The following is a 14,221-nucleotide window of genomic DNA, read 5'->3' as shown; positions in this document are numbered from 1 at the left end:
TGAAAATCACTAGATAAGAGCTGGGTGGTGTTATTACAACTGATTTTTCCAGTGCTCCATCCAGTCATGCTGTAAATAACTCAAGCACTGAAACTTCCACCACTACCCTTGGAAGACTAATCCAAAATGCAACAGATCTCACCAAGAGGCGTTCTGAGCTCAGCCTTCTCCTATTACTCCTTGTCATACCCCCTTAGCTCACTGGTTATCTTTCAGATACTGAGGTGCCTGGAACGGACCATACTCCTCAAGACACACATGGAGAGGAAAGACGGTGGACTTCATTAGGTGTTTAGTACCACCATGCCTTACTGCCCCATCGTATCCTGGTCTCTGAAATATGCAAAAATGGTCTTGGACCTCGCAGCCTCTGTCCCACCAGACTCCCATCTACTCACCTCAGCTACTCTCTGCAAGTTCCTGCTGGCAATGATTGTACGGCAGCCATGCCTGCAAAGAAACCCCAATAGGGACACTGAATGCCTTGTACAGATCGCACTCAGCTCATCTACCCCAAAATCTTTACAGAGATTAATTGTCACACCCACAGTGGCTTAGTAAACCTGAAACTGAACTCCGCCACAGGAATGCCTAGGAATTTCTCACCCCACAGTGCTTTCAGGGGAAGGAGACAGGGTGAGCTCACTTCTCTTTTCTATATAGTGTTTGAGAGCAGGTGGTATTATCCATGACGTGCCTTTCACTCTCCACAGTGGGCATCTGGCAAAGGTAAGTTGGCTCCCTCTTTCTCTCTGAAAGATCTAGTCTAGCTCAGACAGAAGTTATAGGCAGGAATCGCTGGGTGATGACTTCTGGGCTGGGTTATGCAGGTCAGACTATATGATCAGAATGCTCTCTTCTGGTCCTAAAATCTATGCATCAGTAACAGTGCTTAGGGGATTCATCATCCGAAGAAAAGTACAACAGGAAATTGTAGTGAAGAGAGCCCGACAGGGCTCAGCATGGGAGCAAATTCAGAGTGTTCAATCCATAGCGTGCTCAGGTTAAATTCAATCCGAGTTAGAAGGCTATTACAAATGTTACCATTTGTTATTGTGGAGAGCAACCAGATAACAGAATGAACTGTCCAGAAAGCACGGAGGGGAATGGCCAGCAATGATGGACATTCATCAGAATTTAATTTAGCACCAACGTTTTGTTCAATGTACAAAAGTAAAAAGATTTAAACAAGTCAATGGTTAACACGACCAGGGAAGTCTCTCTCTGCATTTGATACAATCTAATGGGCAGGATCTGAAAGACAGGACTGGAAGACAAGCATTCCTCCAATCATCCATCCAGCTAATGTGATGGATCCTCTCTGGACTGGCTATACATATCAGAATATACAAAGGATACAGCACAGATACCATGGAGTGATTTTACTTTATGTTTTTAAAGATAATATTTTCTATGAAAATATATGAGCACTAACTGTTTGAACATGAAAAACTGTGCTGGAAATCACAAGAGAATAGCCTTTCTCAATAGATTTTGACATGTACAAAGCTAGCTGGGATCCAGTAGCAAAATGAAAAGTCATGAAAATAAAAGTTAGGCTTTTCCAAAGGGTGAGTTCAGGAATCAGACAAAAGCTATACTTAGGGAAATACTTGTTTTCTCTGGGCTGGTTCAGCTAAACAATGAATAGAGGAAGCTGGGGAATATGAAAGTAGAGGAAGCAGATGGGGTGGGCTGGGAACAAAACTATCATGGAAGATCAGAGATCCATACCTCATGAAAACCTCCGCTACCCGGAATCCAATCCCAGAGCCGCCTCCAGTGATGAATGCAGCTTTGCCCCTGTTGGCAGAGGAAGTAAAGCCATTCAAAACCAAACTCTCATGCATGGAATTCATCTAGATGTTTCCCTGCCTCAGTCATGGAGGGCAACAATTCTGATCAAAGCCAAAGACACAGCAATGACGGGAAGTGCATGCACAGCAATCTCATGGAAGCAACAAGTACCCTACCCCCTGGAGTGAGACAGTGGGCTGCTGGCATGGAGGCTGCTTTAGGAAGCAGATCAGATACTAGCACACACCATGTTAAAGTACAGCATGCTTGGGATACTTAGTCCCAGACTCTGAATGTAGGGGTCAGTTTAGAGAGACTCCTGAGGCTGAATCTACTGAGGCAGCGATGTCCATCTGCTATAGCAGGGGCGGGCAAACTTTTTGGCCTGAGGGCCGCATCGGGTTTCCAAAATTGTATGGAGGGCCGGTTAGGAAAGGCTGTGCCTCCCCAGACAGCCAGGCGTGGCCCGGCTCCTGCCCCCTATCCGACCCCCCCTGCTTCTCGCCCCTCACGGCCCCCTTAGACTCCTGCCCCATCCAAGCCCCCCTGTTCCCTGATGGTCCCCCGGAACCCCTGTCCCATCCACCCGCCCCGCTCTCTGTCCCCTAACCGCCCCCAGACCTCCCGTCCCTAACTGCCCCCAGCCGCCCCATCCAACCCCTCTCCTTCCTGACTGACCCCCCCCCGGACCCCTGCCCCATGCAACCACCCCTTCTCCCTGTCCCGACTGCCCCCAGAACCTCCACCCGACTGCCCTCTGCCACCCCATCCAACCCCTCCTCTCATTCCTGACTGCCCCCCCAGGACCCCTGCATCCATTCAACCCCCCTGTTCCCCACCCTCTGACCGCCCCAACCCCTACCCACACCCCGGCCCCTGACGACACCCCGAACTCCCCTGCCCTCTATCCAACCCCCCCGTTCCCTTACCATGCTGCCTGGAGCACCGGTGGCTAGCGGTCCTACAGCCGTGCTGCCCAGCTGGAGCCAGCCATGCAACGCGCAGCACAGAGCACCAAGTCAGGCCAGGCTCTGCAACCCCGCCACCCAGAACATTGCACTGGCAGCGCAGTGAGCTGAGGCTGTGGGGGAGGGGGAACAGCAGGGGAGGGGCTAGGGGCAAGCGTCCCGGGCCAGGAGCTCAGGAGCCAGGCAGGAGGGTCCCATGGGCTGGATGTGGCCCGCAGACTGTAGTTTGCCCACCTCTGTGCTACAGCAATCTGTCTGTCTGCAGAAACCCTTCCATCGAGGGGGCAGTCTCACTGATGACACAGTACTTTAAAATCTATAAATGGGGAAGTTAATCCAAATTCTAGGGGCTGAATAACATTAGGAATCTGAATCTATATATGCTAAGAGAAGAGTAATTAAATCTCATGCTTCAAGGTATGAGCTGACCACCAGAGGTGACGGAAAGAACATCCCTTCCCACATATGAAGCACTGCACAGTAGGCTAGATGTCTTTAGCTATATGAGTGGAGGGATCAACTTTCTCTGAAGCATAAATTTAGATCATAATATCCGTGCAACAGAAACCTGTAGACAGAGCAGTCCCTTGGGTAGGGCGAATCAGGATGACCGCTCTGGGCCCCGTGCCTCATTTCCGCCCCGGCCCCGTATCCCACTAGGGACGGCCTTGCCTGTAGAGTATAAGCTACCCTATTTATATAGGGCAGAAACATGGCCTAATGGATAGAGCACTGGACTGGGACTCAGGAGACCTGGATTCTATCATGATTTTGCCACTAGCCAGCTGAGTCATTTTGTGAGTCACTTCATCCTGTGCCTCAGTTTCCCCATTAGTAAAAATGGAGATAATGATATTGACCACCTTTGTAAAGAGCTTTGAGATCTACTGATGAATAGCACTAGACATTAATTTATTACCACATGTGAAGGACCACGCACACTCATGTGCTGAACAAATAAAGAGAATCATGTTGGCAATGGCCAGAAGCACACTACTGGATCTAATGGACCAGTGGCCAGTTGTGATAACACAAATCCCACATTCATAAATAATAAGACAATTCCTGTGAGGGGCCCCCAGAAAGCACCCTCCCCCGCTTTTCAGGCTGAAAGGCGTGAGACAGGGTTGTTATGGTACACGGGACAGGGGCAAAGTGCAGATAACCACTGGCTAGCACAGGTCATGGGCCAGAGAACAGCTAGGACGTTTGGGGGCCAGAAAGAGCCGCTTCGCCCTGCACTCACTTGAGAATATCCGGGCTAAAGAGGTAGGAATAGTCCTGGAGACAGTCATCTGTGTCAACGTCCGGCGGGGGCTGGCAAGCGGAGCCGGGCTGGGACATGGCTTCCCTGCACTGCAACGGAGCGAGACAGGGTCAGGCACAAGCCGCGAGCTCGAGAGCGGCAAGCGGCAGCCGCCGGGGAGAGCGCCCCCAGCCAGCGCGGCCCGCCTGCATGTCCAGCCTGCTCTCCCGTGCGCCGCCCGCAGGGACCCGCTCCCACCCAGGGCGGCCCATGCCAGCCTGCCCCAGCCTCGGCCGCCCGCCCGCTCCAGCCCAGAGTCACGGTGAGAGGCTCTCGCGAGGGCCGGGGACACTCCCTGGGGCGCGCACCCCCAGCAAAGGGCTCCCTGGTCCGGGGCACGGCGCAGCCCTGCTCGGGACGCACCTAGCACCCGCCGTGAGCGGCTCAGCCGGAACTCGGTCTCTTTCTCACCTCCAGGGCACAGCGCCTGCGCCGTGGCGGGCTCCGCGCGGGGCACGCCGGGATTTGTAGTCCATCCAGGGTATTCTGGGGCTCTTATGCCCACTCGGGCCCCCTGCCCCGTCAGGGTGTTTCTCGAGGCGCATGCGCGCTGCTCGCTTTGCTGCGGCTGGGCTGTCTGCGGCAGCCCGCTCCCGCGAGCCGTGCGGGGAAGCGGGGCGCAGCCCCCGCCTCAGGGGCACACGATGTAGCGTCCCCGGGCCTGCCCAGAGCGTGGTGGAAGGACCCAGCCACGAACACTCCCGCCCAGGCTGCCAGGCCGCGCGGACGCTCATGGCTAGTGTCTGACGCCCGCCTCCCGCGGGGACTGAGCAGAGAGCCCGCCCCCCTCCCGGCGGCTGAGGAGCAGCTCCGGGTCCATCCGTGGCAATAAGTGGCCCCAAGGGGGGCCCCGTCCGCGGGAAGCCTGCGGCAGACCCAGGAACAGAACCCTGCTCTGTCGCTAGGCAGCGCGGCCTCCCCACCTCATGTTCAATAGGGATTTATTAGACTAATGAACATGTCCAGCTTGAGATGAGTCGAACACTTGGGTCTTCTCTCTCCCCCCATCAGGCCCATACAAGAACCCCTACGAGCTGATTTGAGAAAGTCCATGCAGAAAAGAGATTAATAAGATCCCTGTCCTACTAGAGAGTCTGATTTAAGGTTAGTAGCTGTCATTCAAATAGCCCTTTGCTGTGTTTCCAGTGGGAACATCCACATTGCTGATCTTCACGTGGTCCCCGTCTCCACATGTGTAGAGGTCATGGGATGTAACCCTCAACAATGGTTTTCTTTTTCCCTTACTTTTGCTTGTGCTGGGGGAGGGGCTGTAAAATACAGTCTAGTACAGGAGTGGGTAAACTTTTTGGCCTGAGGGCCACAGCTGGTTATGGAAATTGTTTGGCAGGCCATGAATGCTCACAAAATTGGGGTTCAGGTTTAGAAGGGGGTGAGGGCTCTGGGTGGGGGTGCAGGCTCTGGGGTGGGGCCGGGCCAGAAAAGAGGAGTTCAGGGTACAGGAGGGGGCTCTGGGCTGGGGCAGGGGGTTGGTGTGTGGGGGGGGGAGGGTTCTGGCTGGAGGTACAGGCTCTGGGGTGGGGCTGGGGATGAGGGGTTTGGGGTGCACGAGGGTGCTCCGGGCTGGGACTGAGGGATTCGGGGGGCGGGGGGGGAACAGGGCTGGCGCAGGGGGTTGGGGCACGGGAGGGGGTGGGGGTGCAGGCTCTGGGCGGTGCTTACCTCAAGCAGCTCCCGGAAGCAGCAGCATGTCCCTTCTTCGGCTCCTACACAGAGGCACGGCCAGGCAGCTCTGCATGCTGACCCGTTCACAGGCACCACCCCTGCAGTTCCCTGCAGATCTGTGGGAGTGGCACCTGCGTACAGGGCAGCATGCAGAGTCCTCTGGCTGCCCCTAAACGTAAGAGCTGGAGGGGGGACATGCCGCTGCTTCCGGGAGCCGTGGCTTGCGGAGCGGCCCTTGACCCCGCTCCCCAGCTGGAGTGGGGAAAGCCCCAGACCCTGCCCCCCAGCGGGAGCTCGAGGGCCGGATTAAATTGGCTGGTGGGCTGTCGTTTGCCCATCCCTGGTCTAGTATTACACTGAACAAAACTGATTCGTGATCCAGAGAAGGGCCCAGATCTAAACAATCCCAGCCTTCGGGGAAGTAATTTCACCTTCACAACTGCCCCTTCTCTGGCAGTGGCCAGCTGTAGAACCCCAGATCCAAACATCTGAAAATATAGGGAAGATTTGGACCTGGATTTGGATGTTTCTACTCTGGCCCAAATCAAACATTTATTCTATTACATCTGCCTTCTCTCTTCACTTGTCCCCTCTGCTCCTCCCTCCAGTTTACATGCTAATTCCAAAAGGAAACCACACAGTGCTTGAATAAGGTGGCTTTGAGTGGCTTAAGCATTTCACCTAGTTCCATTTTCTTTAGGATGCATCTAACTGCACTAAACTGAGCTTTTATTGTTGAGAATTTTGAAATAGTCTGCATGTTTGCCATTGAAATTGCATAGCCTATATTGCTTTAGGGCTGTTCCATTCTGAGCTTTCACTGTTGAGAATGTTGAAATAATCTGCATGTTTGCCATTGAAATTGCATAGTCTGTATTGCTTTAGAGCTGTTCCATTCCAACCTTTGTCACTTTTACTGTCTTCTTAACCTTAGATGCTGAGCTGTAAAGTTAAAAAAAAAACTGTAAAGTCAAAGCGAGAATTTAAAATCAAACAAAAGGAAATGTGTTTAAGGTTTACAAGTGGGGGATGACTCAGGGATTGACAGTGGGAGAAGAGCTAAAAACATAACAACACTGAACATTTCATCTGTTAATCTCAATGGGCTTTGCAAAAGGGAGGCTATATCATATCCCTCTCAGGGAAACTGAGGCACTGGGAAGTGATGTGGCTTGCCCAAAGTTACACAGTGAGTCAACCGCAGAGCTAGGCCCCAGGTCTTAAATGATGAGCCACACACAGAGACAGCGCTGGAGGTAATCCACAGTTCCTAATAAAAATGAACTGTGCCGCTCTTGGCAGAAGGGTGATACACATTTTTATGACTTACAGTACATTTAAGCAGCTCTTTACCTAAGCTCATTTCTTTGAGGTTATAAAGATCACACTAAAGAAGGCTCTGTGGAGCTTAGTGGTGTTGAGCTATGCACTGTAAGTTGTTCCTCCTACAGCACATCACACACTATACTTTACAGGATTGGGGCCTTTCTGCTCTAGCGCCCAGGAGATACGAGTAGTACATAGCATTATGGGCTCAATGGAGGAATTACTAGATAAGGTTCTCTGGCCTGTGTGGTGCTGAATTTCAGACTAGATCAGTAGTTCTCAAACTGTGGGTCAGGACCAGTGTTCCCTCTAATTTTTCCCACCCATGTATGGAATGAATTTTTTTATATGCACCAATATGAAGGTGATGTGTGACACATCACCTTCATATCATTGCACATAACAAAATTCATGTGGTGGGAGTGGGGCTGAGGGATTCGGAGTATGGGAGGGGGCTCAGGGCTGGAGTGCAGGGGTGTGAGGGCTCCAGCTTGGGGTGCAGGCTCTGGGGTGGGGTCAGAGATGAGAGGCTTAGGGTTGGAGTGCAGGGATGTGAAGGCTCCGGCTGGGGTGTGGGCTCTGGGGTGACGCTGGGGATGAGGGGCTCAGGGCTGGGGGAGAGGATTGGGGTGCAGGGGGTGAGGGCTCTGGGGTGGGGCCAAGAATGAGGGGTTTAGGGTTCAGGAGAGTGCTCAGTGGCTATGCACGGAGAGAGGACTCCCCCCAGCTCTCTCTCCCCACAGAAGCAGTACCTGGGCTGTGGGGGAGAAGCTTCTTTCCCTGCTGCGGCAGCTCTGGGTTTGGGGCTGCAGGTTAGGCGCCCCTCCCCAGGCCCCAGCAGGTCTAGGCCGGGGGAGGGCCACCCCGGGCACGCCTGGGTCCGGGCGGCTCTGGCTGCGGCTGGGGCCAGGCAACTCCAGCCAAGCCACCGAAGCAGGTTTGGGCTCCCCGACTATGACTGGGGCTGAGCCGCGCCGCCCCAGCTGCAGCTGGGGCCGGGCTGCCCTGCCCCAACCACGGTTGGGCCCAATCCAGCCGCACTGCCCCAGCAGGTCCGGGCGACTCATCCACGGCTGGGTCCAGGCTGTTCCGGCCCAGCCTGGGGCCAGCCCAGGCTGCACCGCAGCAGAGTTGGTGCTGGGGGAAGGGGCGCCCCGCATTCTGGCCACAGCACATTGTGGCTCAGGCTAGGTGGGGACCAGAGGAGGAGCGCCCCTCCCCCAGCTGCAGCAGGTCCCTGGGCAGGTTCCTTGAGCGCCTACTCGGCACTAAATAGGCTGTTGTGTGGCGCATAGTTCACAGGACCCCAAAGTGGGTCGTGACCCAGTTTTAATGGGATTACCAGGGCTGTCATTAGACTTGCTGGAACCCAGGGCCGAAGCCAATGCCTGGTGTCATGTAGTCATTTTTGTTGTCAGAAGGGGGTCGCGGTGCAATGAAGTTTGAGAACCCCTGGACTAGATGATCACAATGGTCCTTTCTGCCATTAAACTCTATGAACCTCCTGTGCTCTAACTACTAGATAAGAGCTACTCTCCCTCACCTGCAGGTGACTGTTCTAATCCAGCCCAGCCTAGCAGTGCCAGAAGGTCATTTACCATCCAATGGCTATTAGGAAGCGCATGCAGGGTAAGTGGAGGGCCTTGGTCTAGTTCACAGGGGGCAGGTATTCAAACCACAAAGACACAGCCAACTGGTACTAGCTGGTCCCTTGCTTAGCAGCCACTGTAGAAAGGAGAGTAAGGCCATGTCTACTCTACAAAATTAGGTCAAATTTATAGAAGTCGGTTTTGTAGAAAGCGTTTTTATACAGTCGATTGTGTGTGTCCCCACACAAATGCTCTAAGTGCATTTAGTTGGTGGAGTGCGTCCACAGTACCGAGGCAACCGTCAACTTCCGGAGCGTTGCACTGTGGGTAGCTATCCCACAGTTCCCGCAGTCTCCGCCTCCCATTTGAATTCTGGGTAGAAATCCCAATGCCTGATGGGGCAAAAACATTGTTGCAGGTGGTTCTGGGTACATATTGTCAGGCCCCCTCTCCCCCCCCTCCCCCGTGAAAGCAACAGCAGACATTCGTTTTGCGCCTTTTTTCCTGGGTTACCCGTGCAGACGCCATACCGCGGCAAGCATGGAGCCCGCTCAGCTCACTGTCACCTGGGTGCTCACAGACGTGGTACTGCATTGCTACACGGCAGCAGCTCATTGCCTTTTGGCAGCAGACAGTGCAGTATGACTGGTAGCTATCGTCGCCATACTGCAGGGTGCTCTTTTAGCCGACCTCAGTGAGGTCGGTCAGGGGCGCCTGGGCAAAAATGGGAGTGACTCAGCCAGGTCATTTCCCTTTTAAGTTTCTTCTCATGGCGATTCAGTCCTGCTGGCAGCCCGACTGCACCGTCTTTTAATGAGCAGCCAGGAGACGACAATGGCCAGCAGTCATACTGCACCGTCTTCTGCCGAGAACCCAGGAGATGACGATGGCCAGCAGTCGTACTGCACCGTCTGCTGCCAGCAAGATGTATAAAGGTAGATGAAGTGGATCAAAACAAGAAATAGACCAGATTTGTTTTGTATTCATTTTCTCCTCCCTTCCCCTGTGAAATCAATGGCCTGCTAAACCCAGGGTTTTGAGTTCTGTCCTTGAGGGGGCCATTCTGTTTCTCCTTGATGCAAAGTTTGTTGATTTTAATTCCGTCAGCCAACCTGTAAACCATGTTGTCAGTCGCCCCTCCCTCTGTCAGAGCAATGGCAGACAATCGTTTTGTGCCCTTTTCCCTGGATTGCCCGAGCAGAAACCATAGCAAGCAAGCATGGAGCCTGTTCAGCTCACCACAGCAGTTATGACCATTGTAAACACCTCGCACATTATCACGCAGTTTATGCAGAACCACCACCTGAAAAAACTGGCGAGGAGGTGACAGCAGTGCGGTGATGAGGACATGAACACAGATTTCTCTAAAACCGCAGTCCCCAGCAATTTGGAGATCATGGTGTTAATGGGGCAGGCTCATGCCGTGAAACACCGATTCTGGGCCCGGGAAACAAGCACAGAGTGGTGGGACCGCACAGTGTTGCGGGTTTGGGATGATTCCCAGTGGCTCTGAAACTTTCGCATGTGTAAGGGCACTTTTATGGAACTTTGTGACTTGCTTTCCCCTGCCCTGAAGCGCAAGAATATCAAGATGAGAGCAGCCTCACAGTTCACAAGCGAGTGGCAATAGCCCTGTGGAAGCTTGCAACGCCAGACAGCTACCGGTCAGTCGGGAATCAATTTGGAGTGGGCAAATCTACTGTAGGGGTTGCTGTGATGCAAGTAGCCAACGCAATCATTGAGCTGCCTCTATCAAAGGTAATGACTCTGGGAAATGTGCAGGTCATACTAGATGGCTTTGCTGCAATGGGATTCCCTAACTATGGTGGGGCTATAGATGGAACGCATATCTCTTATCTTGGGACCAGACCACCAGAGCAGCCAGTACATAAACCACAAAGGGTACTTTTCAATGGTGCTGCAAGTACTGGTGGATCACAAGGGACGTTTCACCAGCATCAACGTGGGATGGCTGGGAAAGGTTCATGACGCTAGTGTCTTCAGGAACTCTGGTCTGTTTAAATGGCTGCAGGAAGGGATTTACTTCCCAGACCAGAAAATAACCATTGGGGATGTTGAAATGCCTATAGTTATCCTCTGGGACCCAGCCTACCCCTTAATGCCCTGGCTCATGAAGTCGTACATAGGCACCCTGGACAGTAGTAAGGAGCTGTTCAACTATAGGCTGAGCAAGTGCAGAATGGTGGTAGAATGTGCATTTGGACATTTAAAGGGTCGCTGGCGCAGTTTACTGACTCGCTCAGACCTCAGCAAAACCGGTATTCTCATTGTTATTGCTGCTTGCTGTGTGCTCCACAATCTCTGTGAGAGTAAGGGGGAGATGTTTATGGCAGGGTGGGAGGTTGATGCAAATGACCTGGCCGCTGAATACGCGCAGCCAGACCCCAGGGCAGTTAGAAGAGCACAGCAGGAAGTGCTGCGCATCAGAGAAGTTTCAAAAACCAGTTTCATGACTGGCTAGGGTACTGTGTGACACTTCTGTTTGTTTCTCCTTCATGAAAACCCACCCCCTTGTTGCCTCTAAATTTTCTGTAAGCCACCCGCCCTCCCCCCTTCGATCACAGCTTGCTTGCAAAGGAAATAAAATCACTATCATTTAAAAAATATGTATTCTTTATTAATTGATTATAAAAAGAGGGAGATAACTCACAAGGTAGCCCGGGTGGGGTGTGGGAGGAGGGTAGGAAGGAAAGAAAAGGCCACTTTAAAACTTGTTGAATGACAGCCTTCTGTTCCTTGGGCTGTCCGCTGGGATGGAGTGGTTGGGTGCCCGGAGTCTCCCCCCCCCGCCGTGTTCTTGGGTGAGAGCCTATGGAACTTGGGGAAGAGGGAGGGTGGTTAAACAGGGGCTGCAGCGGCAGTCTGTGATCCTGCTGCCATTCATGAACCTCCACCAGATGCCGGAGCATGTCCATTTGATCCCACAGTAGCCCCAGCTTTGCATCATGCCTCCTCTGATCTTCCTGCCGCCACCTCTCCTCATGTTCATTGGCCGTTTTCCTGTAGTCTGCTATTGTGTCCCTCCACACATTCTGCTGAGCTCTGTCAGTGCCGGACGACTGCATGAGCTCAGAGAACATTTCATTGCGTGTGGGTTTTTTTCGCCGCCTTTTCTGAGATAGCCTTTGGGACGGAGGAGGGAGGCTTGAAACATTTGGAGCTGCTGGAGGAAAAAAAAGGAGTGAAGTATTTTAAAAGATACATTTTACAGAACAATGGCTATACTCTTTCACGGTGAACAACACTATTCACATTACAGAGCACATGTGATTTTCGTACAAGGTCACATTTTGCATCTTATATTGAGTGCCTGCGGCTTTGGTGTTAGAGATCGCACACGCAGCGCCAGGCAACAGAATTTGGCATGCAGGCGGCCATGGTAAGCCATAGTCTTTTGGCTTCTGCAACCTTCATAACAGCAGCACCCCCCTCTCCCATACCAATCAAAACTAAGTTGGCCATTTAGTGCTGCAGTTTTCCTGTTAACGTGCAGCAGAAGAAACCAAACTAACTCCCTGCCCGCATCCAATTTTCTGGGATGATTGCTTTACCCCTCACCCCACGCGTGGCTGGTATCAGAAAAGATCCCTGCTAGCCAAACGTGAACAGCTCAGCGCCAATGCCCCACCCCCACCCCCCACCGCGTGGCTAACTGCAGGGAGGATATCTTTTCAGCCGCAGGCAAACAGCCCAGTAGGAATGGCCACCTCTGAATGTCCCCTTAATTAAATTCCCCTATTTCAACCAGGTTACCATGAATGATATCACTCTCCTCAGGATAACACAGAGAGATAAAGAACGGATGTTGCTTGAATGCCAAAAAACACCGGGACCGTACGCTGCCAGGCTTTCTCATGCAATGATACCAGATTACTTGCTACTAGCATGGCGTGGTAAAACGTCCTACCATGGAGGATGGAATAAGGCTGCTCTTCCCAGAAACCTTCTGCAAAGGCTTTTAGAGTACCTCCAGGAGAGCTTCATGGAGATGTCCCTGGAGGATTTCCGCTCCATCCCCAGACATGTTAACAGCCTTTCCAGTAGCTGCACTGGCCACAAATGCATCCCAAGTCCTCATGGCTACTTAATCATTAAAAAACGCTTGCTTTTATAACATGTATTATATTTAAAAAGGTACACTCACCAGAGTGTACTCACTCCCTTCTCTGGCTTGGTTGGGTTGGGAAGGTATTTCAGGGTGATAAAAAGATCCTGCCTGTCGGGGAGAACGGTGTGCTGTGTGCTCTCCTCAAGCTCGTTCTCCACCTCCTCATCTTCCCCAGCCACAAAATCCTCAGGCAGGGCAGAGAGTACCCCTCATTGGAGTTCACGGACAGGGGTGGGGTAGTGGTGGCGGCCCCCGCTAGAATTGCATGCAGCTCAGCGTAGAAGCAGCATGTCTGGGGCTCTGTCCCGGAGCATCCGTTTGATTCTTTGGTTTTCTGGGATGCTTGTCTGAGCTCCTCTAAGTTTCGCGCGGCACCGTGTTGCGTCCCTGCTGTAGCCTCTGTCCCTCATGGCCTCAGAGATTTTTTGAAATGTTTTCATAGAATCACAGAATATCAGGCTTGGAAGGGACCTCAGGAGGTCATCTAGTCCAACCCCCTGCTCAAAGCAGGACCAATCCCCAACTAAATCATCCCAGCCAGGGCTTTCTCAAGCCTGAGCTTAAAAACTTCTATGGAAAGAGATTCCACCACCTCCCTAGGTAATGCATTCCAGTGTTTCACCACCCTCCTGGTGAAAAAGTTTTTCCTAATATTCAACCTAAACCTCCCCCACTGCAACTTGGGACCATTACTCCTCGTTCTGTCATCTGCTACCACTGAGAACAGTCTAGATCCATCTTCTTTGGAACCCCCTTTCAGGTAGTTGCAGGCTGCTATCAAATGCCCCCTCATTCTTCTCCTCCACAGACTAAACAATCCCAGTTCCCTCAGCCTCTCCTCATAAGTCATGTGTTCCAGTCCCTTAATCATTTTTGTTACCCTCCGCTGGATGTTTTCCAGTTTTTCCACATCCTTCTTGTCGTGTGGGGCCCAAAACTGGACACAGTACTCCAGATGAGGCCTCACCAATGTCAAATAGAGGGGAACGATCATGTCCCTCGATCTGCTGGCAATGCCCCTACTTATACATCCCAAAATGCCATTGGCCTTCTTGGCAACAACAACTGTTGACTCATATCCAGCTTCTCGTCCACTGTAACCCCTAGGTCCTTTTCTGCAGAACCGCTGGCTAGCCATTCGGTCCTTAGTCTGTAGCGGTGCATGGGATTCTTCCATTCTAAGTGCAGGACTCTGCACGTGTCCTTGTTGAACCTCATCAGATTTTTTTTGGCCCAATCCTCTAATTTGTCTAGGGCCCTCTGTATCCTGTCCCTACCCTCCAGCGTATCTACCTCTCCTCCCAGTTTAGTGTCATCTGCAAACTTGCTGAGGGTGCAATCCACACCATCCTCCAGATCATTAATGAAGATATTGAACAAAACCGGCCCGAGGACAGATCCCTGGGGTACTCTACTTGATACC

General features: G+C 52.4%; 1 protein-coding gene across 6 annotated transcripts in view; it reads right to left on the bottom strand.

Moving 5' to 3' along the window:
- Nucleotides 1–4,753, bottom strand: part of DECR2 (2,4-dienoyl-CoA reductase 2) — a 30,372-nt gene extending 25,619 nt beyond the window's left edge. For 3 of the 6 annotated variants that reach the window (XR_013347337.1, XM_077828663.1, XM_077828662.1), the window contains exons 1-4: nucleotides 4,435–4,488; nucleotides 4,012–4,121; nucleotides 1,735–1,803; nucleotides 399–450 (exon numbers count right to left, since the gene is read on the bottom strand). Coding sequence is in view for 2 of the 6 variants with exons in the window: in XM_077828663.1 (XP_077684789.1) it covers nucleotides 399–450; nucleotides 1,735–1,803; nucleotides 4,012–4,109 (219 nt within the window). In the remaining 4 variants the exon portion in view is untranslated. Of the gene's footprint in view, nucleotides 1–398; nucleotides 451–1,734; nucleotides 1,804–2,726; nucleotides 2,794–4,011; nucleotides 4,122–4,434 lie in introns of those variants that run through there. The other 3 variants (XR_013347338.1, XR_013347340.1, XR_013347339.1) reach the window with 3 other exon arrangements.
- Between the last annotated feature and the right edge of the window lie 9,468 nt (nucleotides 4,754–14,221).

This window comes from Eretmochelys imbricata, chromosome 10 (assembly GCF_965152235.1).
Source record: "Eretmochelys imbricata isolate rEreImb1 chromosome 10, rEreImb1.hap1, whole genome shotgun sequence".
Lineage (NCBI taxonomy): Eukaryota > Metazoa > Chordata > Testudines > Cheloniidae > Eretmochelys > Eretmochelys imbricata.
Note: the sequence above shows the minus strand (reverse complement) of the source record. Positions and strands in the feature narration are given on the sequence as shown.